The sequence below is a fragment of the Kogia breviceps genome, chromosome 5 (assembly GCF_026419965.1).
Source record: "Kogia breviceps isolate mKogBre1 chromosome 5, mKogBre1 haplotype 1, whole genome shotgun sequence".
In the NCBI taxonomy this organism is placed as follows: Eukaryota; Metazoa; Chordata; class Mammalia; order Artiodactyla; family Physeteridae; genus Kogia; species Kogia breviceps.
Window position 1 is genome coordinate 29,698,421 of NC_081314.1, and position 27,113 is coordinate 29,725,533.

General features: G+C 47.2%; 1 protein-coding gene across 2 annotated transcripts in view; it reads right to left on the reverse strand.

Annotated features, from left to right (window-relative positions):
• The window catches only part of COLQ (collagen like tail subunit of asymmetric acetylcholinesterase), a 68,267-nt gene extending 46,288 nt beyond the window's left edge, over window positions 1-21,979 (reverse strand). Inside the window, exon 1 of one of the 2 annotated variants that reach the window (XM_059065513.2) lies at window positions 21,609-21,979. In XM_059065513.2, coding sequence (XP_058921496.1) covers window positions 21,609-21,714 — 106 coding nt within the window. In that variant the 5' untranslated portion in view covers window positions 21,715-21,979. The remainder of the gene's footprint in view (window positions 1-21,608) is intronic. The other variant, XM_059065515.2, reaches the window with a different exon arrangement.
• Window positions 21,980-27,113: the final 5,134 nt, after the last annotated feature.

Genomic DNA, 27,113 nt, shown 5'->3' on the forward strand with positions numbered 1-27,113 from the left:
TTATAGGCACCCAATGCACAAGCATGTGCACATACAGAATATTCTAGATCATAAAAGCAGTAAGCACTGTTGTTTTAACCAGCTTAGTAAGGACCATGATCTATAGCAGGAGTTGGCAAACTTTTTCTGGAAAGGTCTGGATAGTGTTTTAGGCTCTACGGGCCTCATGGCCTCTGTTGCAATGCAACTCTGCGGTGGTGCATGAAAGCAGCATAGATAACACAGGTAGGAATGCGTGTGGCCGTGTTGCAATGAAACTTTATTTACAAAAACAGGAGGCAAGCTGGATTTGGCCCCCAGGCTGTAGTTTGCCTACCACTGAGCTACAACCTTCAAAAGAAAGGATACTTCTTGTATTCATGCATTCATCTGCTGTTTCATTCATTCAGAAATACACAGTGAGTGAGTGCCAAACGCCTCCAAGACACAATGACTAGACACAGTCCCTGCCCTCGGAACATCTCAGTCAGTGTTGTGGAAAGAGTACAGGCCCTAGAGTCATGCAAACTTGGGCTGCAGCCCTGCTTTTGCCACTTACTGGCTATCTGAACTTGAGGAAGTTACTCACCCTCTCAGAGTCTCGGCTTACTTACCTGTCGAGTGGATATGGTGAAACTCACCTAGCTCACTCGTTATAAGGATTAGAGCAAGGCTTTTGGAGTTCCTAGCACAGAATAGGGGCTCTTTTATCAACATTTTCATAGATAACTTGTACGAGGTGGAAAAATAAAAGCGGCTAACATGGGGCTGGGGTGTCTGGAGGGATTTACAATAAGAAGTGATGGGTACCAGTTGGGGCAGGGGATACAAGAGAGAAATCAGGGAAAGCTTCCTGGAAGAGGTGGCATTTGAGCTGTGCTTTGAAAGTAGAGAAGATCTGCTGGGGAACTTCCCCTGGTGGTCCAGTGGGTAAGACTCCACACTCCCAGTGCAGAGGGCCCGGGTTCAAGCCCTGCTTGGGGAACTAGATACCACATGCATGCCACAACTAAATGCTGCAACTAAGAGTTCACATGCCTCATCTAAGAAGTCCTCATGCTGTGGCTAAAAGATCCCGCATGCCACAACTAAGACCCAGTGCAGCCAAAATAAATAAATAAATAAATAAATAAATAAATATTAAAAAGTATATATATCTACTGGTCATGATGAGAGGAATGAGGGGGGAGAGGGTTAGGCTCTGTTCCTTCTCTGGATCATTTTCCTCTGTTCGCAGAAACATCAGGGAAGACAGTACAGAGGGCACGGAGTCCTGAAACCCAGCCCAGGGCAGAAAGGTCTTCTGCGTCACATTTACCCAGATCCCCCGGTGCCAGGGCCTGTTCCTGCAGCTCTTCAATTTTTCAAGCCTCATTTCAAAAACCCTTCGAGACGGAAGTTTTGCCACTTTAAGCACCTGAAGCATTTATTTTTTTACCATTCCACATCAAACTTCTCCTCGAAAGGTTTACACAATGAACCACTCAGGTCTACTTTGTTTCATGATTGTCAGAATGAAGGCAGCTGACTAGAGGGTCACTGAGGTCATGCCCAGCCCTGCAGGTGTCTGCGTCTCTACTCCCAACCTAATATCTCAGGCTCACCAATGTCTCTTTCCGTCTCCCACTTTCTGCGACTCTCGTTCCTGCCTCGACCCCATTCTCTCTCTGTCTTGCTGTCTCTGACTTGGTCTCATTCTCTGTCTCCGTCTCTCCAGGCACTTAGCAGTTGAATTTCCTTAAGTCAAACGCCTGGAGGTGTGCTCACTGACTAACTTCTCCTCAGCCAAGTGTGCCAGATTGAGATCAGGAGTCCTGGCCTCCAGTCCTGTGTGGCCAGTAACTTGCAGCGTGACCTTGGAGAACTCACACCCGTTCTGGGTGTTGGTTTTCCCAAATGTAAATGGGAGCGTTGGGCCAGATGCACTCTAAGTCCGTTCCAGCCCCGGCTTCTCCCAGGGGAGATGGCTCCTGAGACTCTTCTCTCTTCTCCCCTGGAGAGCAGTCCTTGCCCTCGACGCAGCCTCTTGTTGGCCTAAGCACTAGCTCGCCCAGCAGAGCTGCCTGCAAAATCTAATTCAGAGTAAAAGTTTCCGGGGCCTTCCTGCAGCTGTCAGCAGGTGTCATATTCACAGTACTTTGTCTTAATTGCAGCTCTGGGATTCATCACCCAGGCCAGAAGACCTTTCTGGAATACTGCCTCCCAGGCCAGCACCCCTGTCCCCACTGCTGCCACATGCAGGCCTGTTTCCTGCTGAGCCCCCCAAAGTGGAGCCTGCTTTGCATCTTCCCCTGGCCGTGTCTCCCACCCTCGCTGCCCAGAGAGGCTGTGTGGCCTGTCTAACTCGGCACCCTTCCCAAGGACTCAGACTCCCCAGAAGTAGGCTGGAGGACCTGGGGTCTGTCTTCTCACTGCCAGACATGCTCTCCTTGACCAAACTTTGGTCAGGCTCTGAACCAGGCCCCCACCTTGGGCTTCCTTGCTGAGTCCAGTTTTAGCAAGAAGCCTGCTAAGTCAGTTTAGAGAGAATCGCCACCCTTGATATCTGATCAAATTCCTCATCTCCCCCACCCCTGATACCTTATCACCTGGCCTGCCTTCAGCGAGAATCCTGTTAAGTGGCTTTAGCAAGACCCCCCTACCCTTGAGGTCTCTTGGTAATTTTCCATCTACCAACCCCTCAATCTGCTCCTTGACTACAAATCCCCACTTGTTCCTGTTCAATTCAGAATTGAGCCCAATCTCTCTCCCTTCTTGAGAGAGTCTTGCCACCCACGGCAATAGCCTCCATCAAGGTCTCCCTTACTCTTTCAACAAGCATCAGAATCATTTTTTCTTTGACACAGATCCAATGTTTTGCCCACAACAGAGCCCTGTAACAGATCCTACCTCAGCCCACAAACACTTATTGAACATGTACTATGTGTCAAGCCCTTGCTATGCCACCAGGGTGGAAAGACAAAAACCGCCCACGGTCTAGCCTCTGGAGGGCAAAGAGTCTTCATATCATCTGCTAACGCCAACGACTGGTGCAGATTTCCTGGAACACTGTGTTAAGAAGGACTCTGAGGAAAGAGGGTCACGACTTATTGGTATTGCCTCCCAGAGATGAGAGGAAGGAGTGGCATCTGCGCTGCTTACTTGCTGGGCCTTGTTTAGCAAAATCCATGAAACAGTGACAACACCGGGCTCAGCACATCCCACGCATTATCTCACTGAATCCTCAGAGTACGATTACCCTCGATTTACAGAGGAGAAATCTGTAAATTTCAGACTGGTCCAGGCCACACGGCTAGGACTGGGGTCAGAGTTCAACAGGACTCTCATGCAGCCCTGGGAGAAGGTGGGCTCCTGGTGGCCGCTTCCCCAGCCCCGGGGATGGCTCCCCGTCAGACTGCCCTCCCCACTCCTGCTTCTCTTGTGGGCGGGGCGGCTGCCCTCCGACCTGGCCCTTCCCTGGTGGCTGCTGGCTCTTTCTACTCTTAACCCCCAGCCGCTGACTTTACATCCCAGGACCTCCTCAGAGTTGGGGCTGTGAGGAGAAGGCTGGGACTGCCCCAGAATGTGTGCTCCCCGCCACCCCACAGGCCAGAGCTATCCCTGAGAAGCGGTGGCACTGCCCAGCTCCCCCGCAGTGAGGGTAGCTGGGGCGTGTGGCTACATGGCTCTTCTCACCGATGGTTCTTCCTGGATGCAGAAGACTCCAGCCCTGAGCGATGCTGGAGCCAGGACGGAAAGGGCCTGCATCTCTGGACACCAGTGAGGAGGCCAGCCACCCCCATCCAGGGCCACTGGACTCTTGGACGAGCAGAAAATGAATTCTGACTAGACAAAGTCACTGACATGTTGGCGTTTGTTTGTCACAGCAGGTGGCATTACCCCAACTGGGGGTGAAGCACCAGCCACAGGAACATTCGTAAGCATTCGGTACCCTTCCCTGGACCCCACAGCCACTGCACACGGTGATATCAGTATCATCAGCCTCATCTCCAGACGACGGTCAAGATCTAAGGATGCTCCTGAGATCACACACAGCCGGTACGTAGTTGGCCAGATGTCTTGAATTGAAGACATCAGCTGAATCCAGATGTCTGACCCTGGAGACTTCTGGAGGTGACCAGCACAAAGTGGTGACCTTGCCCCACACCCTCACCAGCCGGCGAGAATGAACAGGGAACCTCAGACGAACGCAGGTGTGTCCCAGCCAGCTGGGCTTGGAGGCGTTTCCAACACCCAGTCCCATGTCTTTCTAACCAAACCTCACGATCACTCATCTTCAGATCTTCGGGTCCTAGTTTCCCGGTTGGTAAACGCAATCCGACCTCCCTGACTATCCTGGCCGCAGAGAGGGTTCAGTCATGTGTGCATTTACTTTCTCTGTTGAATAGTTTACTCTTCAAGGTGGACAAGGGGTCTGCAACTCATTTTGAAATTCATTGAATAAAAGAAGGTGGATAAACAGATAGAGGATAGAGTAAATATAGCCAAATGATAACGACTGCAGAATCTATGTGCTGGGTGTATTTGTTTGCTAGGGCTGCCATAGCAAAGTACCTGGGCAGCTGAAATAACAGAAATAAATTTTTCACAGTTTGGGAAGCTACACGTCCAAGACGAAGGTATCAGAAGGTTCGGTTTCTTCCAAGGCTTCTCTCCTTGGCTTGCAGATGGCTTCCTTCCTTGTGTCCTCACACGGCCTTTGCTCTTTTCAAGCATCCCCGGTGTCTCTTTGTGTGTCCAGATCTCCTCTTCTTATAAGGACACCAGTCAGATTGGACCAGAGCCACCCCTATGGCCTCACTTAACCTTAGTCACCTCTCTAAAGGCTTATCTCCAAATACAGTCACACGCTGAGGTAATGGGGGTTGGGACTCCAATATATGCATTTTGGGGGATGGGGGAGATGCAAGGCAGGCCATAACAATAGGCATACTGGTGTTCCCTGGACAATTCTTTCCACTTTTTTTTGAATGTTTGGGATTTTCTCTAATAAAAAACAATAAACTTTAAAAGATTTAAGTAGGCAACAGAGAACCAGAAGTTACCTCCACAGGGTTAGGATTGGGGGTGGGCCATCCAACACCCTTGCTAGCAAATATCTGGGCACTCTGGAGCTGCACACAGAAGCAGGACACCAGTGTCGCCTGGAGGAGCCTGTAGCCATTAATCAGGAGACCTTGAGCAAGTAACCAAATCCTCAGGAAAGATGTGAGGTGGACATCCCCTTCTGCACCCTGTGCTCCAATAAGGCTGCCCAAGCCACAAGGATGAAGGAAAATCACCTCACACTGGCCATTAATTTGTAGTAAGTCATGTATCAGAAGTGACTCCTTTGTGTGTAGATCTAAGGAGACAAACCCATCTCTCCTTCTTCCCACGAGGGAATTTTCTAGATGTTATCTAAAGGAAGGCATCTGCTGTTCTGAGTTCAAGTTCTAATTTGACCAAATGGCATGTGGTAAATGGAGAGGAAGAAGAAGGCAATGTTATTAGGAGCTGAGGGAACATCAAGAAACCTCCTTAGGAGAACAGTATGGAGGTTCCTTAAAAAACTACAAATAGAACTACCATACGACCCAGCAATTCCACTACTGGGCATATACCCTGAAAAAACCATAATTCAAAAAGAGTCACATACCAAAATGTTCATTGCAGCTCTATGTACAATAGCCAGGATATGGAAGCAACCTAAGTGTCCATACAGATGAATGGATAAAGAAGATGTGGCACATATATACAATGGAATATTACTCAGCCATAAAAAGAAATGAAACTGAGTTATTTATAATGAGGTGGGTAGACCTGGAGTCTGTCATACAGAGTGAAGTGAGTCAGAAGGAGAAAAACAAATACCATATGCTAACACATATATATGGAATCTACGAAAAAAAATGTCATGAAGAGACTAGGGGTAGGACAGGAATAAAACAGAGACCTACTAGAGCATGGACTTGAGGATATGGGGAGGGGGAAGGGTAAGCTGTGACGAAGTGAGAGAGTGGCATGGACATATATACACTACCAAATGTAAAATAGATAGCTAGTGGGAAGCTGCCGCATAGCACAGGGAGATCAGCTCTGTGCTTTGTGACCACCTAGAGGGGTGGGATAGGGAGGGTGGGAGGGAGGGAGACACAAGAGGGAAGAGATATGGGAACATATGTATATGTATAACTGATTCACTTTGTTGTAAAGCAGAAACTGACACACCATTGTAAAGAAATTATACTCCAATAAAGATGTTTTAAAAAAAAAGAAAAGAAAAGAAAAGAAAACCAGACATCTCAAGTTAAAAAAAAAAAAAAGAAACCTCCTCCTCAGGGCTGGCTGTGCCTTGGCTCTGAATTTGATGATGGCGACCAGGATAAATCAGCGAATCTTATTAACTCTTCTGCTTTGGCTTGATGGGGGATGCCAAGTTTCTAGAGTTATTTGGGAGATCTGACCACAGGTCAGAGATGAAACCCTCCAGCTGCATTGAGCCCAAAGGGTGAGCTGTTTCCAACATGTGCTGACAACTGGGGCTGAGTGGAAAGACCCTGTATTTCCACCAGCTATGTTCCCACGCCTTCATTGATCCATGGTGACATTTTAGCTTTATGGACACTTGTGATTCAAAACCATGTGGCTCACTTAGCCCTTTCCCTAGAGCCTCCATCCCTGCCCCATCACCTCCAGTAATTGTTATCTGAGGGTCCACAGCAGGTGGGGAAGAGGTAAGCAGGGTCCCTGGGTGCCTGTGGCTGCCCACTGGCACAGTGAACACTGGTCTCATGTGTTCACCCATTGGTCTCATGAGTCACTGAAATCCCTGGATTCCAGAAAGTGGGGGACCTTGGGTTGACCCTCTTGAACTCAACTGAGCAATAGAGCTTACTGACTGAACAAGTTGGCAAAAAGAACTTTATAAACACTGCTATAATTATGTGATTCTACCATTCTGGAAAGTCTCTGAGATCTCAATTCCCTTTGTTAATATGGGTCTAACAAACTTTTAAAGACAGAAAAATCCCATCCTCTGCTCCAGATGAGAGGCTCTGTTTTGCATGTATATATGGGACTTTGTTTAATTGTTTAGAAAAGGTAATACATTCATGTGATTCAAAATTCAAAAAGTATAAATGCATATACTTGAAAACTCTCCTACTTTGTCCCAGTTCTAATTATTTATTATCAATTAGTCTCCTGTGTATTCTTCCATGAATATTTTCTGCATACAGAAGCAAATAAGTAGGTATAATATTTCCCTCTCTTGCTCAGAGGGTTACCTGTAATATAATACTATACCTGTGATACTTCACAGTATTTCTAAGAGTATTCTGTATTATTGCATAAAATGCATACACATTCCTTCCTATGGCTATGTAATATTCCTTCATTTGGAAGAACCATAATTTGTTCACTCTGCCCTGTACTAATATGCATTTGGGTGATTTGCAAACATTTGCTGATATAAACAATGATACACCAAAAATTTATATGGAATTATAACAGACCCAGAATTGCTACAGCAATCCTGAGGAAAAAAAACAAAGCAGGAGGCATAACTCTCCCAGACTTCAGACAATACTACAAAGCTACAGTAATCAAAACAGTGTGGAATTGGTACAAAAACAGGCATAAAGATAAACATAATAGAATAGAGAACCCAGAAATAAACCCACACACCTACAGTCAATTAATCTTCGACAAAGGAGGCAAGAATATAAAACAAGAAAAAGACAGTCTCTTCAACAAGTGGTGCTGGGAAAGTTGGACAGCTGCATGTAAATCAATGAAGTTAGAACACACCCTCACACCCTACAAAAATAAACTCAAAATGGCTTAAAGACTTAAACATAATACACGACAGCATAAAACTCCTAGAAGAGGACATAGGCAAAACATTCTCTGACATAAATTGTACCAATGTTTTCTTAGGTCTGTATCCCAAGGCAATAGAAATAAAAACAAAATAAACAAATGGGACTTAATCAAACTTACAAGCTTTTGCACAGCAAAGGAAATCATAAAAAAAAAAAGAAAAGACAACCTATGGAACAGGAGAAAATATTTGCAAATGATGCTACAGACAAGTGCTTAATCTCCAAAATACACAAACAGCTGATACAACTCAACAACAACAATAACAAAACAAACAACCCAATCGAAAAATGGGCAGAAGACCTTAATACACATTTCTCCAAAGAAGACATACAAATGGCCAACAGGCACATGAAAAGCTGCTCAACATCACTAATCATTAGAGAAATGCAAATCAAAACTACAGTGAGGTACCACCCTACACCAGTCAGAATAGCCATCATTTAAAAGTCTACAAATAGCAAATGCTGGAGAGGGTATGGAGAAAAGCGAACCCTACTACACTATTGGTGGGAACGTAAGTTGGTACAGCTACTATGGAGAACAGTATGGAGGTGTGTCAGAAAACTAAAAATAGAATTACCGTATGATCCAGCAATCCCACTCTTGGGAATATATCCAGACAAAACTATAATTCAAAAAGATACATGCACCCCTATGTTCATAGCAGCACTATTCACAATAGCCAAGACGTGGAAACAACCTAAACGTCCATAAAAAGATGAATGGATAAAGAAGATGTGGTACATATATACAATGGGATACTACTCAGCCATAAAAAAGAATGAAATAATGCCATTTGCAGCAACATGGATGCAACTAGAGATTATCATACTAACTGAAGTAAGTCAGAAAGAGAAAGAAAAATACCATAGGATATCACTTACATATGGCATCTAAAATATAACACAAATGGGGACTTCCCTGGTGGTGCAGTGGTTAAGAATCTGCCTGCCAATGCAGGGGACATGGGTTCAAGCCCTGGTCTGGGAAGATCCCACATGCCATAGAGCAACTAAGCCCTTGTGCCACAACTACTGAGACTGTGAGCCACAACTACTGAGCCTGCAAACCACAACTACTGAGCCTGCGAGCCACAACTACTGAAGCCCATGCGCCTAGAGCAGTTGCTCTGCAACAAGAGAAGCCACCGCAATGAGAAGCCCGTGCACCGCAACGAAGAGTAGCTCCCGCTCGCCACAACTAGAGAAAGCCTACGTGCAACAACGAAGACCCAACACAGCCATAAATAAATAAATAAATGCATACATACATTTATTTTAAATAAATAAATAAAAGCACACATACATTTATTTTAAATAAATAAATAAAATAAAATATAACACAAATGAACTTATCTATGAAACAGAAACAGACTCACAGACATAGAGAACAGACTTGTTGTTGCCAAGGGGGATGGGGAGGGGAAGGATGATTGGGAGTTTGGGATTAGCAGGTGCAAACTATTATATACATAATGGATAGACAACAAGGTCCTACTGTATAGCACAGGGAACTATATTCAACATCCTGGGATAAGCCATAATGGAAAAGAATATGAAAAAAGAATGTCTGAATGTGTATAACTGAGTCACTTTGCTGAACAGCAGAGACTGGCACAACATTGTAAATCAACTACTCTTCAAAAAAAACCGAAACAAAACAATGATACAATAGAATAACCTTTTGCATGCATCTTTGTATATGTTGTTAAGCATGTCTATTGGATGAATTTCTAGAATAGAATCGCTGAGTCAAATAGTGTGTGCGGGCTTCCCTGGTGGCGCAGTGGTTGAGAGTCCGCCTGCCGATGCAGGGGACACGGGTTCGTGCCCCGGTCCGCGAAGATCCCACAAGCCACGGAGCGGCTGGTCACGTGAGCCATGGCGGCTGAGCCTGCGCGTCCAGAGCCTGTGCTCCGCAGCGGGAGAGGCCACAGCAGTGAGAGGCCCGCGTACCGCAAAAATAGTGTGTGCATTTGTAGTTTTTACAAATGATGCCTAATTCATCTCCACAAAGTCTCCATCAATTCACATTCTGTCCCACAAGAAGAAGATGAGGGTATCTGTTTCCGCATACCCTCACCAGGACATGTGATGTTGGACCTTTTGAATGTCACCCATCTGATAGATGAAAAATGGCACTTCAGTGTGGTTTTAATGTGCATTTCTCTTACGGTGAATGAGGCTGGGATATTTTCACACATTTTAGAGCCATATGTATTTATTCCATTTTTCCATTAGGTTGTTGGTCTTCCGTTATAAATTTTTTTAAATGCATCATTTTATGATATGACTTGCAGATATTTCCCCCAGTTTGTTTTGGTCTTTTGCCATTGTTTTTTTAATTGTTTTTCCCATACACACATTTTTTCTTTTTATCTGGTAGAATCGATTGTAGAAGCCTTTTTTTATGGCATCTGGGTTCCCGCCCCCACTAAAATTACCCCCCAAATCCCCCAAGATTTCTTCTTGGGGGATAAAAGTAATAAAAATAAAAAAATAAAATATATTTTAAAATAAAAATAATAAAAATTTAAAAAATAATTTTATGCTTTCATATCTTATGTTTAAATCTTAATTGATTTGTGCTTTATTCTGGTATAAGATGTAAGTTTGTTTGCTTGTTTTCCAGGAGATGTTTTATCTGTGATCTAAAGCAGGAAACAAAAACATTCTCTAAACTATGAAGCCTGCAAACATCAACTATCACAACACTCGGTAACATGAGTAACGTGCACAGTGGGAGTGGGACTTGAACCCAGATCAACTGTGTCCTTATCTTCACTGCTCTGTTCATTCAAATGCCAACCAGCTGTGCACCCCAGATACTGCTACTGTGACCCACTTCACTTCTCATTTATTATTTCATTTGTGTGTGTGGTTTTTTTTTTTTTTTTTTTTTTGGCTACACCATGAGACATGTGGGATCTTAGGTCCCAGACCAGGGATCAAAACTGTGCCCCCTGCATTGAGAGCGCCAAAGTCTTAACCACTGGACCGCCAGGGAAGTCCCATCCATTTGTGTTATTTTAATGTCACAAACAGACTATGGGCTCCTTGTGTTAGTTTGTCTTGTGAATCTTCTTGTTCAATATAATAGTTAAGTACATAGTAGGAGGTGCAATAAAAATTGGTCATTTGATTGATGGGATGTGTATCAAAAGTTACATTTATCAAGTAACAGTCATAATTAATTCAGAGACAGAGACAGATTTAAACATGCTAATGATGATGATGAGGAGGAGGATGGTCTGAATCCATTCAAATGGATTTTATTGCCTCATGTAGGAACAAAAATCAAACAAAATGCAAAGTGGCAGCAGATGGGTATGAGCATCTTTGTCAAGTCAGACACCATCTGCTGGCATTCCGTTTGAAATTTTCATGTTTAATAATCTGCTTCTGATTTCCCAGGAGGACCCACACTGGCAGGCCTGGTGATTTGACATTGCTGTTCATTTTGAAGGGCACAAGACTTATATGGAAATACAAGGCAGATGCCACGTGGACAGAGGGCCCCATTCTCCTGACTCGGATGAATTGGATATGGGAAGTGACTTGTCTACCAGCTGGATCCACACAGGGTTGTACAACTTCCAATGGAGGGAACGTCCCCAGGCTGCAGTGCCCTGGGGGCACCTAGTGTGCTCACCCCGTCTGGGGAGGTGAGAGCTTTCTCCCTCACAGCTCGGGGAGGCGTCTGTGGGTGGGCTTTGCCCATCAGCTCAGGACTCGGTAGCTAAGGCATCATCCTCAGGTGTAAGCCCGTGCTTTCCAGACTGTGCTCTCCCATGCTTCCTCCTTTGATTCTCACCACAATCCCTCGAATTACCCTCTATTATGCCCCCCTTTTCCAGGTGAGGAAAACTGAGGCTCTGACAGTTAAGGTCCTATGGAGCTGGGCTTCTGAGCCCAGACCTCTGGTTCCAAAGCCCATGCATTGTGATGGTTCCCGCTCAGTGCAGGCTTTCGATGGAGACTCTGAATTCTGAAACACTTCAGCACCAGGAGCAAACCTCTCCAGCCACTGAATAAGAGCAGGTGGGATTATAGTAAAAATGAATCATCCCGGGAGAAGGCAAGCAGCCTGGATTCCAACACTCTCACTGCCATTTGGCATAATGGTTGCAACCAGTGACCGAGAGCTTAACTGTGTTCCGGGCACAGTGCAAAGCTCTGTACCTACTACACTGCCATCTGATGAGGCAGGTACTCTTACTCACCCCATTCTACAGAGGTAGAAACTGAGGTGTTAAGAAATCAAACCAAGACCACTTGGTCAAGATCACTCAGCTAGTGGGTCACAAAGATGTCACTCAAGTCCAGAGCTGTCTGAATGTGAACCCCACGCCTTTTCCTGCCACGTCGTGAGTTCTCAGGTGCCAATGCTCGGAAAAGAAACATGTGCCGAGACCCCTTCTTTGTGGAGTAGCTAATTCTGTAAATTAGCAAGTGACTTGCGAGCGACAGAGTCAAAGAAAGTCTATGGCTAAAAGGATTTTTGGAATCTGGTCCATCCCTTCATTTTACAGATGAGAAAACTGAGTCTCACAGGCAGCAAATGGCTGGTCCAACAGTACACGGGTCCCAGAGTCAGTGGCAGGTAAGAGAGAGAACCCAGGTTTCCCGAGTTCCACCTCAGTGCCTTAGCACCGCCACTGTTCCCTCTCAGGGAACATTAGTAAACAGGCAGGTGGCCAAGCGCGCTGGCGAACCGTCCCCACGCCGCCACCTTCTAGTTGGACCTGGACAAGAGAAGCTGCGCGGCAGGCCCTATGCCGGTCAGGCAGGTGCCCTCTCGCTTTCCTGAGTACGCAGCAGAGGAAGTGCGGGCTGGACAGTCAACTCGGATATTAAAGGGAAAAAAGAAAAGAAATCATTTACTCAGACACTGGGGAAAGCGCTGCCAGGGCCTGAATCGTCCAGACAGCCTTTTGGCCTGCCGGTGCCCACTTCGTGGGCAGCCACGGAGCGTGGGGGAGCGCCACCCAGACCCAAGGCCGTCCCTCAGGACACTCGTGCCCACCGTTGACTTTCCCCGCCACGACCTGCCCGACACAACTCTCAGGAAGGGGGACAGGAGGGAAAGGGTTGTCCTCATTTGGACCCCCCGTAAATCCTGAACACTAACTTCAGCAGTGGAGAATCTGGTTTCTGGATGACCACAGAGGATCTGGAGGCCTTTGGGGGGCCACCCTGTGAGGTCCACCCCAATGCGGATGATCTCAGAAACCGAGCCAGTTCAGTTTGGGCAAAAAGGGCAGCCTGGTTTGAACTCTCAACAATAATGACGCACCTGGAAGTCCCCTCATAGAGGCCCCTCATACCTCCTCAAACACTTGAAGAAACCCTGAGTCACAGTAAAGTAAGAAAGCCCCAGTCCATCAGGTAAGCCTCCACAGGTAGGATGGCCATCATCACCCCATCCCCCTTCTGCCTGGGTCCCCAAGACCCCCATGCCAGGTCTCAGAAAGTCCTTCCTGGAGCATGTGTCCCAAGAGAAATCTACCAGCTGCAGCAGGAAAGCTCCAGTGCTCTCTCCAGGCTTCTCAGAAAGTTACCAAGAAGACCAGGTGAGCGGTGGCAGGATGCTTGAGGAAAGGAGCAGAGAGGCCCAGGAGGGGAGGAGCCTATCCCGTTCCCATTCACAGTTCCTTCTTTTCTTTCCTCTCTTTTTTCAGACCTCAGCTGGTTCATGGTGCAAGCCCTCAGTAGCCACCAGGCCTCCCCTGCAGCTGTCACAGCTCCCAGCACCTGCCTCCGGCTTGTGCTTATGTTGGTTGCCATGGAGACATAAGGGTGGGCTTGAATGGAGTCTCCGGGCTGGGCGATGGAATAGGGCCAGGTGTATTTTTAAAGCCATCTGGAAAGCTGGTCATCATGAGAAGAGCCTCCTTCCCTGGTCAATGGGTCCCTGCTTTAGGGACTGGTTCACAAATGCAAAACGGATAAAGGCTGAGCCCCTCTTTTGGCCTTAACCCACTGGATATTTTAAGCAAAAAGTTACTGTCTGTATTGTATTTGGGACTTTTGCCTTTTGACACAAATGCACCTTAGGGGAAATCATGACCTCTTGGCATGTGTAGAGACAGCATGGGGTTCTGGACATAATGAGAGAAAAGGTTTATACATCACACACCAGGCACTTTTTACAGTTCTTTGTGTTCATAATTAGCCCACTTAATCTTCACGACTGCTTTGTGAGTGAAACCCTACTCTGAGCCCCGTTTTACAGGCAGGGAAACTGAGGCACATAGAAGGCAATTTGCCTGCCCAACATCACAAGGCTAAGGGAGACACAAGACTTGAACCCAGGCAGCATGGCACCAGAGGTCCTACTCCTAATCAATAGGCTGTTCTGCCTCTGCAATAATTTGGGGCCCAGAAAGTCCTGATTTGGAAATTTGGCCCTGGCACTATGTGACCTCAGGCAAGTGACTGCATCTCTCTGAATGGTAGTTCCCTCTTTGGTAAAACTGGGGTACTAATGTCCTGTGAAATTGCTGTGAAGATTAGAAGTCAGGTACGTAAAGAGTCTAGCAAATAAGCAGTGCTCTATGCAAGGTAACTTCATTAGTGTTAGTGGGGGCTCCCTTAGCTACTGGACCCCAGCTCTGGTATCACAGCAGGGGGGTGCTGAGCTGTAACCACTGCTTCCCAGAAGGGGAGGGTGGGCAAACAACTGCAAAAGGGCCAGCAGGACCACAGCTGCTGGCAGATGTTGCTGCTTCCCTGCCATAGGCCTCCGCAATTGCCAGGCCCTGTGGGCTGCCAGCTCCTGTCACAAGCACCTGTAACTATGCCAGAAGGCATCCCCAGTCATGGAAGGTGCCTGGGGAAGCATGTCCCCAGGAGCTGGTGGATCAATATCCCAGTCCCCTTTCTCCCTGAGGTCCCAGGAGATCTGAGCCCCAGCTGCCCACAGCAGGAATTGGCTTATGAACGCCCCCAGGACTGACGGCCTTCCCTTCCCTGTCTCGGTTTCCCAGTGCCCTACTGGGATCACCTCCCAAGCACACCACTTGCACCCAAATCCTTGTCTCAGGGTCTGCTCTGGAAAGGGATTCAAATGACAACAGTATTCTTGCCTGATGTCCTTAAAGAAAGCACTCGGGGGACACTTGACCCAGTGAAAAAGACAACTGTAGGAGAATAACTGATTAATGGCCCGCAAAGAGGTCCAGACCCTAATTCCTGGAACCTGTAAAGGTTACCTTATATGACAAAAGGAACTTTGCAGGTGGGATTAAATTAAGAAATTTAGGAGGGGGAGATTATCTGGGTGGGCCCTAAATGTAGTCACAGGTGTCCTTGTAAGATAGAGGCAGAGGAAGACTGACACGGAAGAAGAAGGCAATGTGACCACTGAGTGGCCATAGGAAACTAATACAGGAACTCAGGGGCAACCTTGAGCGGTGGTCCTCAAAGCGCGGCCCGTGGACCTGCAGCATCAGCAGTGCCTGAGATCTTATTAGAAGTGCAAACTCATGGGCGCCACTCCAGACCCACTGCATCAGAAATTCCGGGGGTGGGCCCAGCAGTCTGTCTTAACAAACCTTCCAGGTGATGCTGATGCTGGCTATAATGGTTAGCCATGGCTAGGCGTTAGAATCACCTGGAGAGCTCTCAACACTCTCAGTGCCTGATCCCATGCCCCGGAGAGTCTGATGAAATTGGTCTGTTCAGCCTGGACGCTGGGCTCCTATAAAGCATCCCAGGTGATTCTCGTCTCTCCAGAGCTGAGAACCAGTGCTGTAGTTTGAGAACCACCGATCCAGAGCATTAAGTTTCAAACTGAGCTTTGCAGAGCTTGGGAAGTCTGGAAAAATGCCTAGACTGCTAAAGAAGGATGAGGCAGGGTCCAAACCAGCAGGGCTTCTGACCCAGATGGTCCAGATAGGCAGAGGTAATGAGGAAGGCAGCCCAGGTGTAAGACGGGAGCGTGCAGCGGGGACTCGGGAGCTGCTCCATGTCAAACAGTCGCTGTGGTGTGGGTCAGGACTGCCAGGTTGCCCTGGTTTCCAAGAGGTTTTTTGGTTTTTAAGAGAAATCAGAAATATATATATATATATATATGTTTGTTTTGTTTTGTTTTTTTGAGGTACGCAGGTCTCTCACTGTTGTGGCCTCTCCCGTTGCGGAGCACAGGCTCCGGGCGCGCATGCTCAGCGGCCATGGCTCACGGGCCCAGCCGCTCCGCGGCACGTGGGATCCTCCCGGACCGGGGCACGAACCCGTGTCCCCTGCATCGGCAGGCGGATTCTCAACCACTGCGCCACCAGGGAAGCCCATCAGAAATATATTTTAAAAATTTGTTCAATCACTTGAATTTTAAATGTTAGCAACTAAGGCAATTTTAAAGTTTTCTCTGTCTTTTTTAAAGGTACTGCAACATGATGGCTGAGTACAGCTCCACATGAAGACTGGAGTCGGTCCTTGGGCAGCTGGTTTGCAAACTCCAGCCCTACTGTAAGGGTCTTTCATTCACCCCTTGAGCCCAGGAGACTAGTCTTCTCAGGGTGATGACAGGAACTCCATGTGGGCAGGATGTTTTTGTCTGCTCACTGCTGCATCCCAGTTCCATGTACCAGAGTTGGGACTTACTAAGTGTTTGTTGAATGAATAAGTGCTCATAGCAATCCTGTGAGACTACTATACCCATTTTACAGATGAGGGAGTTGGGGCTCACCGTAACCACAGTTACGGTGTGAGCATCCCACAATCACCCAGAGGCAGGATTCAGACCCAAGGCTCCCACAGCAGGGACAACTGTGAAGAGCAAATACACTGCAGCTGTGGAAAAGCTCGGCAAGATGAGGGGTTTGGGGGCACTCGGTACCAATTATAAGAGCAACGCAAGCAGTAGTTACGACGTGAACTGCGTTTCAAGAAGACGGGTCCCCGGCCTACTTGGTGACTCACAGAAGTCAGAGGGGTTTCTGTTCCTTCTGGAGTGGCGTTGTTTTTGTATGGTCGTGGGTCTGAGGAAGGAAGGCTTGGGTGTGGTGAGCGACAATGTCGGTGCTTGGCCTGGATCTCTGGAGAGAAAGTCCTTGTCTCTCTCTCACACCCACCCCTCTGTGAGCTGGAAAGGGGTCCACTGCTCCATTCAGAGGCTTGGGGTAGGGTGAAGTGGGCAAGCTGGGACCCCTGGAGGGCCCTTTAATTTAAGAAGCCTCTCTGATTATATTATCCAGAGGAAATATGGGGAGCTAAATCGGAGGAGATGGCTGGGAAGTACATTACGGAACATTAAACAATAGCCGACCAGCATCAGACACAAATAAATGGCCCATAATCTACTGCCAAGAACATGATTGGTCCCAAGCAGTGGCCTGGCTGGCTTCCAGTCAGGGGAGTGCAGGGCTGGACACCACGTCCTATAGGCCACAAAATGCCTGCCCTGGTCATGTCCCAGCACCCACAGGAGAAGATTGCGGCACCCAGACAGAACTCACAGGCTTCCACAAGATCTCACTCTCCAGGCCTGGAGGTGGGTCTTCTCTCCATCTTGTCCTGAGCCCTGGACCCAAACATCATCGGGAGAGTTCCTGCCTGCCTGAGAAATCCCATGTTGGAGAAGGGAAGCCACGTGTGTCTGTGGGCATAGGGTCGTTTGGCTCACACCCCTGAAGAGAATGTCTGTGAAATGGGGTTCCCCTGGCTCCAGGAAGCCTCATTCCCCAAAATGCTCAGGTTGAAGCTCATCTCACCAGAGCATCCTTTAGCTTAGATCTTTAACTCCTGTTACAACACAAATACCTCCAAAGAAAGATAAACCAGTACCCTGGCAAGTCATGCACCCTTTAGTATGAAGTCCTTGTCTCAATCGTTTGCTAAGAGCTTCAGGCACTGATGTCCTGAGGAGAAGGCAGGAGAGTGCAGGGGATAAGGACCTGGAGCTGGGTTTTTGGAGGCTGGGGTACAGGACCTTAAAAACTACTATCACCGTTTATCCATGGCCATAGCAGATTTGGTCTACATTGGTAAGAGCACTAGACTTAGAGTCAGCGCGCAGGCTTCCAGTTTCCAGCTATCCCCGCACCAGCTGTGCCATCTTGGGCAAGTCACTTAACCTCTCTGAGCCTGCATTTCTCCATCTGAAAATCGAGAGTGAGGCCACACCCATCCTGGGTGCTGTGAGAGACTGAAGTGTGCAGAAGGCCTTTCATTCTATAAATATCACTGTCCTTGGGTCTGTGCCACCACATTCTAGAAACTGTACAACAACAGAGCCACATCCGAGGATGGACCCTGGGGCTGAGTCAGTGCACAGACCACAGCGAGTCCAGCCAGGCCGGCCAAACCCAGGCCAGATCAGATGACCCTTAGCTGATCCACAGACACATGAACTTCAACAATAAACAACTGTTGTTCAGCCACTGAGTGTTAGGGTGGTGTATCACCCGGCAGGGGTTAAAAGACACCAAAGTTAGGGCTCCTGACACTTTAAATCTTAGGGCCATGTTCAATAGAAATTAATATATCCGACACATCTCTGCCTTCTTAGGCAAAATGAAGTGAGTACAAGTCTGTCTTCACTGGGTCATTCACACTCATCACAGTGCAAACCAGAGAGCAGTAAATCAGTGGCGCCCTCAGGGGATACATACAGGATGGAGGCTCTAGAAATTCCAATCGGCTATCCTTTTTGATCTCAGAACTATTCCCTGGTTCTTTGCCATTTTTTCCTGTAATCAGTTTTATCAGCTGTCTTTGTTGTTCTTGTTGTCACTGTGTTTATCTTAAGCAGCAGTCTCCTCCCCAATCTACTGTGCTACGGCTATGTCACCACCCTCAAGAGGCCTGCCCACTGAGCCTGCAAGGATGATGTCCCACTAAGAGTTCACAGGCTTGGAGTGAGGGCCTGAGCTAGGTTTCTCTGTATCCAGGGCGGGTGCTTTAGTGCTGGGATTGCTATCATCAATTTTGGTCTCTTTGATGCTTTTTGCTCCCTCCTGCTCCTCTCAGGGACCCGATAGTGGAGGCTGCCAGGCAATGAACATCTGATCCACAGAGCTGTGCTGTGTCTGGCGTTGCTGGAATCCAGTCTTTTCTGAAGAGAGTGAAGGAAAGAACCAGCCCACAGGCCTGTAAGAGCACTTCCTCCATCCCAGCCAGTCTCTGGGGCCTGCACGTCCTGCTTGTCTTGTGTCCCCTGCAGCACTTCGCACAGTGCCAGGCACACAGTAGGCGATCACTAAGCTACGGTGGGTGGAATGAAAAGACTTCCTGGTGGCACTTTTCACTATGTGCACAGGGCTGGGCTTCTTCAGAAGAGTTAAGAATCTATGAGCTTCTGAATACAGACTATTTCACATCAGATTGTGGGAAACTTTTGAAAGGATTAAAGCTCTCCTGTGTTAAGGAACAGTTCCCGTTTCAGGGCATAAGAGTATTTCTGAACTGTGCTATCAGGAAGCCCTGGCGACAAGAATAAGGGGACAAAGCAAAGTGAGGAAGGAGGAGGAAGCAGATGTTCTTTTTTTCTGCTCTGTTGAGCTGACACCTTAGTGATTCCCCCCAGAGCTACCCCATTGTTTTACCAAATGTTTAAAGAGCACATTCCCCACCAGAAGACCTGGATGTAGCAGTTTACGAGGAAGTGCCTATGGACAGGTGGGCTACCTCTTTTCACTTCCCACTCCCTTCACTCAGCCAGGGGCTGACCCCCGTGACTGCATCAAGGGGCTCCCCTGCCCCGGCTTCCGGTTGGGTTTGGCCATGAGAGGCACTGCCAAGAGGTGGTCAGATTGGAGGGGAGAGTGGTCGGTCGGGGTATTTCTTCTGCTTTGGGTCCCTTTGTGACCAAGGCTCCTCTCAGCAGCCCCTCCTCCAAGGTCCCAAATCTCCCCGGGATCCAGGTCCCCACTTGGTCCTCTTGCCCCCTCAAGCACGGGGGTGGTAAAGGCTTCCCTTGGCTGCTCATTTCTCAACCTTCCTTCTTGGTGCCCCTAAACCCACCCACACCCCTGAAAGCGGGTCCCTCATTCCAGTCTTTTCTTGAACCATCTGAGTTATTTCTCCTTCCTGCTGTTACCCTGACCGGAAGTGTCTGTACCAAGTCTTGCCTAAGAGATGTCTAAGCTGTGCCGAGGCTCTCTCGAGGGCAAGGAGTTCAAAGAAAATCAGAGGTCCTCTTCTTTCCAGCTTTCAGAACTCATTAGCCATTTTGGCTGTACCTGAATCAAGTGGTACAAAATGATGGCAGACTCCAATCTACAGATGAGAAAAGTTTTCATTCCTTCATGCACTCATCCACTCACCAGCTATTTATTGGGCATCTACCCGATATTTCCCCGCCTAACTAGTGATAATGGTCAAGGCAGACACAGTCCCTGCCCGCATGGTGCTTACAGTCTACCGCCAACCACCTGCCAGAAGCCAGAGAGCCCGCCAGAGGCAGGGCTGGGACCAGAAGCCTGAGTTTCTTTGAGTCCTGAGCCTCTGGCAGATCCTCCAAGGAAGCTATGGCCCAGACAAGGTTAAGAACCACCAAGCAGACCAAATTAACTATGAAGCTTCCCCCCCCTGAATCGGGAAATAATGACCCACTCACTCCCAGAAGCTTGGCGCTCTCAGGCTGAACTGGGGGTGGGACACGCCGACACACATGTGGCAGCACAGCAGTCCACCTTTCCTGCCCCCCACCTCCAATGTTCTCCACAAACTCCCTCCTCTCTCCTCCCGCTTCTCACACGTTTATAATTAGCCCCACGCCCTCCTCGGAGTCCCTCCCTCAGGGCCCACAGATGCTGGCAGCTCAACGGGTCACTGAGCCATTCTTATGAATGGAGAGGGCTGGGGACTGCATCCAGAGCTGTGCCCTCCCTCCCAGAGAGCCTGTGTCTAGTGAAGGTGGTGGGAGTGAAACTTCTGCCTCAAGTACCTCTGAGGTGCATGCTGGAGGGTGTGACGGAAACGGCTTTTTCTGGGGTGAGCCAGGGGTGACTGAGGAGAACTGCGGGGGGCTGTGATGGGACCGGCTGCCAAGCCTGGGGTCTGTCCGCACCCCTCAAGCCCTCCAGAAACATCTGAGTTTCCTCAGAAAGCTTTCAACAGGCTGTGCCGGTAACCCAATACTTCCCCTGCTCAGGGTCGGGCAGGACAAGGGCAACAGCCTGGAGCCCTCAGGAGAGGTTGCCAGGCCGGGGGCGGAAAGAGCCCTCTCCCCACCCCCAGTGCTACGCCCAGCTCCGGGCCTGCCTGCCCCCTGCAGCCCCTCCACCTCCCCTCTTCGCTGAGGCCGAAGAGAAGCCCACCTCGGGGAGAAAGCCCAGCAGGAAAGCCCACGGGGCCAGAGACACGGAGACCTGGTCCTGAGGCTGCAGGGGCCCCTGGACCCGGGACAACCAACGGGACTCCCTCCCGGTCAGCCCGCTGCACAGCATCCCCTGTGGGCCGAGCCCGCCGCGAAGGGTTCAGGGGTGTATTTATCGAAATGTCTGGACGACTCACTTGCCTTCCTCTCTGCCTCTGTTAAGCTCGCCACAATTCCCGACCCGAATGCAACCCTGCAGCCAGTGAGGGGAAGAATCAGTCTGTTCAAGGGTCTCTGGCTTTGAGCAGCCGGGCGGGGACAAGGACAGAAGGGGCGTCCCAAAGGGGGCTGGCCGGGTGACCGGAGGCTGCTGGGGCCGGCACCCTCCCAGCCTCTCTCCACCCCGAGGGGAAAGGGAGAAACATCAGGACGGCTGCAGAATAGCCCTCCTCCCTCCCCTGCCCGACAAGAGGGGAGACGGGGAAGTTATGGTCCTGCTTTACCTGCTGAAATTGGAAGCACGCTGGTGAGGAAAGTGGGCTGAGACACGATGAAGCGGAAGAAAAGCTGAAGATAAATTCCCAGGGTCACTGGATTCAGGACAACCATGCTTGCTGCGGTCTGGAAAGTGTCAAGTTCTCCACGAAGGGCTGCAAGGAGCCTTGCTTATCTGTGCTTTGTCTTCCCCACGCTGTTTGCCTCTCTCTCCCTCACACTCTCTGCCTCTCTCTCTCCGTCTCTCTCTCTCTCCCTCCCTCTCTCTCCCTCTCTCTCCTTTCCCCATGCCTTTACCAAGAAAGAATGCCAACCATTTCCCACTAAACCTTCTCTGTACTACACAGGGTTATATTTATCTTGAGCACTGGATCAAATGCCCTCATTAAAATTAAGATATCTGAATTTTCTTCTTTGGTGACTGAGGTAAGAGGCCATTGAAGAGGTGATTAAAAAGGCAGCCAGATTTCGAATGTCCACTGGAAGCAGTCCTCAAGGGCAGACAGATTTCCTCATTGATTATCCACCAGTGCCTATCGCCTCGCAGCTGAGGTGTCCAGCAGCACCACAGAATCCATTCGAACCTCTGGATTCAAACTGAATTTCCGTGGAGACATATCTTTCTGCGGTCAGTCTGTGACATTTTTGCCCACTGGGGGACAAATGTAAAGCTGACCCTGGATTTTTTTTCTTTAATCATCCAATAAAATGCGGAGGTGTGGGTGGGGAGATCTTATAGTTTCCAAAACAGCTTTCTCCATAAAAAAAGTGTTTATCTCTCTCCAGAATTTGCAGCCTTTATCCCATGCAAAGCAGCGCATGAAAAATGAAAAGAGTCAATGGATTGCAAAGTGAATGATTATCGATCAAACTGCATATGGGAAACAACATCATTGACTTGACCTTTGGCTAGACAAAATTCTTCAAATAAAAAGTGTCACATCCTTCGATGAAGCCTCTTATGAGTTTATAAAGACTGTTATAGAGATCCTTAAGTCTCTCTATATAAATAATTAAAATAATAACCCACATTTTGCTTTAATCTACATAACATACTCCCAGGGCCTCATGGGAGCTAATTCAGAAATGGTGTGGTAGCTCCTGACTCTGGGGTCCAGTACCTGAGCCTCACTCTGGGGGAAGGTGGGGTTGGGGGAAAGCATAGGATGAGGCGATACCCACAGCGCCAGCACCAGAGGGGCTTGACTCCAGCTCTGCTGTGACCGTGGACAAATTGCTTGATCTCTCTAAGCCTCAGTTTTCTCATACAATGGAGGCGTTCCCCTTTAAAGCCCTGTTGGAAAGGTTACATGAGGTAACGCGGGATGACTCATACATGAATTTAAAATTGTGTATAGAGACAGCCAAAATGAAACCTGCGGAGCCATGGTAAATGGGCGGCAGATACGGCCACCAACAATCTCTCCCATCCCTGTATGTACACTCCACTCTTCCCAACAAGAGGTGGGGTCTGTTTCCCCTCCCGTCCAGTCTGGGCTGGCCTTGTGACTAGCTTTGACCAACAGAATATGGCTGAAGTGACACTGTACCATTTCCAGGCCTAGGCCTTAACAGGTCTGGCAGCTTTTGCTTTTGCCTTTTCTTGGAGACCAGCTGCCACATTAGAAAGACTGGACTATTGAATAGGCCACAGGGAGGGGAAAGCAGCAGGCCCCTGGCTGTCTGGCCATCTCAGAAGAGGCACTAGACATGAGAGTGAGGTCAATTTGGATCATCTGGCCTCATTCAGGTCCCCAGATGATGGCAGTCACAGAAGTGACCAGGGGAGACCAGCTGAAGAACTACACAGATGAACGCAGCCCAAATTACAGATTCATGAGCAAATGAGATGGCTGTTGTTTTTGCCTTCAGTGTCCTGAAGCCACCAGGTCTTAAGGTGATTTGTTATGCAGCAACAGCTAACTGATACAGGATTTATAAGAAAAGCAAGAAGATATACTTGAGTTACATTCAAAAGTAACAGGGCAGCTTAAAGAGGGGGTACCCCGTGTCGCTGTTCCCAAAATGTTTAACAGAAGGATCGTGATTGTTGGCTAAGTCCAACCAGGGAATTCTCAGGCTTGTTCACATTAACTCTGGAAACCTCTGGCCCCAGCAGTGGGATTTGGGTGGCTTGGAGAAGATGCAGGATACGTAGGGGGAAGGTAACTTATAAGTAACTTGGTGCCAGACTCTGAACTTTTACCTTCCAGCTCTGATTCCTCCTGTGAGAAGCAAAGGTATTTCTCCTTCTCTCAGCACACAGATTTCACCACTGATCGTGCAGTTGGCACAGATTATATCACTATGTCCTGCCCGTGACACCTGCTGGTACTGTTCTTGAACTGCTTCTAAACCATCGTATGTTGCTACTTAACCTGTGTTAACGTCTCTAAAGATGAGAGACTGGGACTTCCCTGGTGGTCCAATGGCTAAGACTCCATGCTCCCAATGCAGGGGGCCCGGGTTTGATCCCTGGTCAGGAAACTAGATCCCATGTGCCGCAACTAAGAGTTCACGTGCCGCAACTAAAGATCCTGCACGTGGCAACGAAGATCCTGCATGCTGAAACTAAGGCCCAGTGCAGCCAAATAAATAAATAAATAAATAAATATTTTTAATATATGGGGGACTGTTCCAGAGCTCTGTGTACCCCTACAGGCCTCAGGACAGTCCTTGTCACCTAATAGATCCTCAACAATGTCAGTTAATGTGATCCAATCACACCATTGTAAGATGAAAAGGAAGTAGGAAAAGTGACATAAACTTATGCTCCAGCCATACTAAGCTGTGGGCCAAGGCCTTGTCCAGGGAGGGCTGGGGCGAGCGTGGAGACTGTGGACAGTGGCCTGCATACAAGAGGCTGAATATACACTCAGGCCACGAGGGGGAAGTCACTACTGATGTAAAGTTACGACGGGAACCTCTACCCTCTGGGGAGGTTCCAGCACAGAGGTATTTATAAGCCCCCAATATTTATTAAATCGTGTTTTGTAAATTTCCATGTCCCATGGACCATGTGTTTTATGAGCCTATTTCACAACAGGTGACCTTAACTGACTGAGGCAGAAATTGTTATCTCTCTTCAAACCCTTCTGGAAGGGCTCTGAATCTTTCAGAATCTAATAACACAAGCTGTTAGATTTTTCCAGAAAGAAATGATCTGAGATTTGTGAAAGGCTTACACCAATAAAGCCAATCAAAGTTAGAGCCTTCCACCCCAAGCCTTGTAGGTGGGGGAGATACTAAGAAACAATTTGGGGTACCCATCACTTAACACTTAACATGCACATGCCATTTCACCCAGAGATTCCACAGAAATACTCATTCAACTGCCCAGTGGTTTAGATGCAAGGATATTCATCACAGCCTCAGATTTGAAACAGGCTTTCACTCCATTCAGTGAAACATTATACAGTCATTACAAAGAATAAGGTAGTCTCTGTAACAAATGATGCTGGAAAATTGGTCTTCCATATGCAAAACAAACAAAAATGAACCATAACCCTTACATTGCCCCGTACATAAAAATTAGCTCAAAGTAGATCATAGACCTAAATGTAAAAGCTAAAATCATTAAACTTTTAGAAGAAAACAGGAGAAAATCTTAGAGGCCTTGGATTAGGCAAATATTTCTCTTTTAAAAAAATTCTATATATTTAAGGTGTAACAACATTTTTTGATGTACATATACATTGTGAAATGATTACTACAGTCAAGCTAGTTAACATATTCATTACCTCATATGGTTATTTTTTTTTCTAGTGAGAACACTTAAGAAGTACTCTTAGAAAATTTCAAGTGTACACTACAGTATTATTAACTATAGTCACCATGATGTGCATTAGAACTCTAGAACTTATTCATCCTACATAACTAAAACTTTGCTCCCTTTGATCAATATCTTCCCATTCCTCCCCTCACCCCTACTGACCATCCCTGCTTCTGTGAAGAAAGATTTCTTAAATAGGACACAAAAAGCACAAACAATAAAAGAAAAATAATTTTCATGGACTCATCAAAATTTCTGCTCTTCACAAGACAATGTTAAATTGAAAAGACAAGCCAAAAACTAGAAGAGAACACTTGCAAAACACATATATGATAAGGGACTTGTATTCAAAATATATAAAGAACTTTTACAACCCAATAATAATGAAATGACCCAATTAAAATAAATGGGCAAAAGGTGTGAATGGATACTTTACCAAAGAAGATACATGCATGGCAAACAAGCACATGAAAATATACTCAACATCATTAGTCATTAGGAAAATGTAAATGAAAACCATAGTGAAATACCACTACATACTACTAGAAGGGCTAAAATTAAAAAGACCGACAATTCCAAGAGTCAGTGAGGATGTGGAGCAATTGGAACTCTCCTAGTTGCTAGTGGTAATGCAAAATGGCACAACCATTTTGGAATATAGTTTGGCAGTTTCTTATAAAGTTAAATATATACTTACTATACTACCCAACAATTCTACTCTTTGGTATTTATTTAAAAGAAATGAAACATATTTCTACCCAAAGACTTGTATGTATGTGCATGTTCATAACCACTTTATTTGTAATAACCAAAAACTAGAAACAACCCAAGTGGCCATTAACTGGTGACTAGATAACCTGTGTACAAGGCAACCGTAGCCAGTAACATGTGATGAACTGTTGAAACGAGCGAAATGGCTGAATCTCAGACACATCATGCAAAGTGGAAGGAGCCAACACAAAACGCTAATCCTGCTTAATTCCATGTACACAGCCTTCTGGGAAAGAGAAAACTCTAGGGACGGATAACAGATCAGTGGCTGCCAGGAGTTAGGATTGTGAGGAGAAAGTTGACTGCAAAGGGAGTTTTGGTGGTGACAGCAGTGTTCTCTATCTTGATTGGAGTGGTTGTCTCCTATGTCAAAACACAGCAAACTGTACTCTTAAAAACAGTGAGTTTTACTTTATGTAAATTTTCCCTCAACAGGGGACTTCCCTGGTGGTCCAGTCATTGAGACTCTGCACTTCCACTGCAGGGGGCATGGGTTTGATCCCTGGTTGGGGAACTAAGATCCCACAAGCCAAGTGGCACAGCCAAAAAAAAAAAAAAAATTCCCTCTATAAACGTGACTTTAAAAAATAAGAAAAAGATCGTTCTCATTTATGCACTGACATGGAAGCTTGTCCATGTTGAGTGAAACTGGAAAGTTGCAGTGAATCTGACCAAAAAAGCAAATCTATTTATCAATTATTTATATGTGCAAAGAGAAAGGCAAAGAGAAACCCTAGAACCATGTACACTACACACTTGGGGATGGAAGCATGTGGGCTAAGGGGAAAAAGACGGAAACTTTTCTTTTCAATCTTATACAAATAACACCTTCTTAGCCTTCTATACCTTTTAAACCTTATACAAATCATATTTGCATTAGTGGAAATTTTTACAGTCAGCATTACTTACTTTGCAATTTAAAAATAAAAGGATTTTTTTCCCCAAAATCAAATTCTTGGCTATCTTAGGA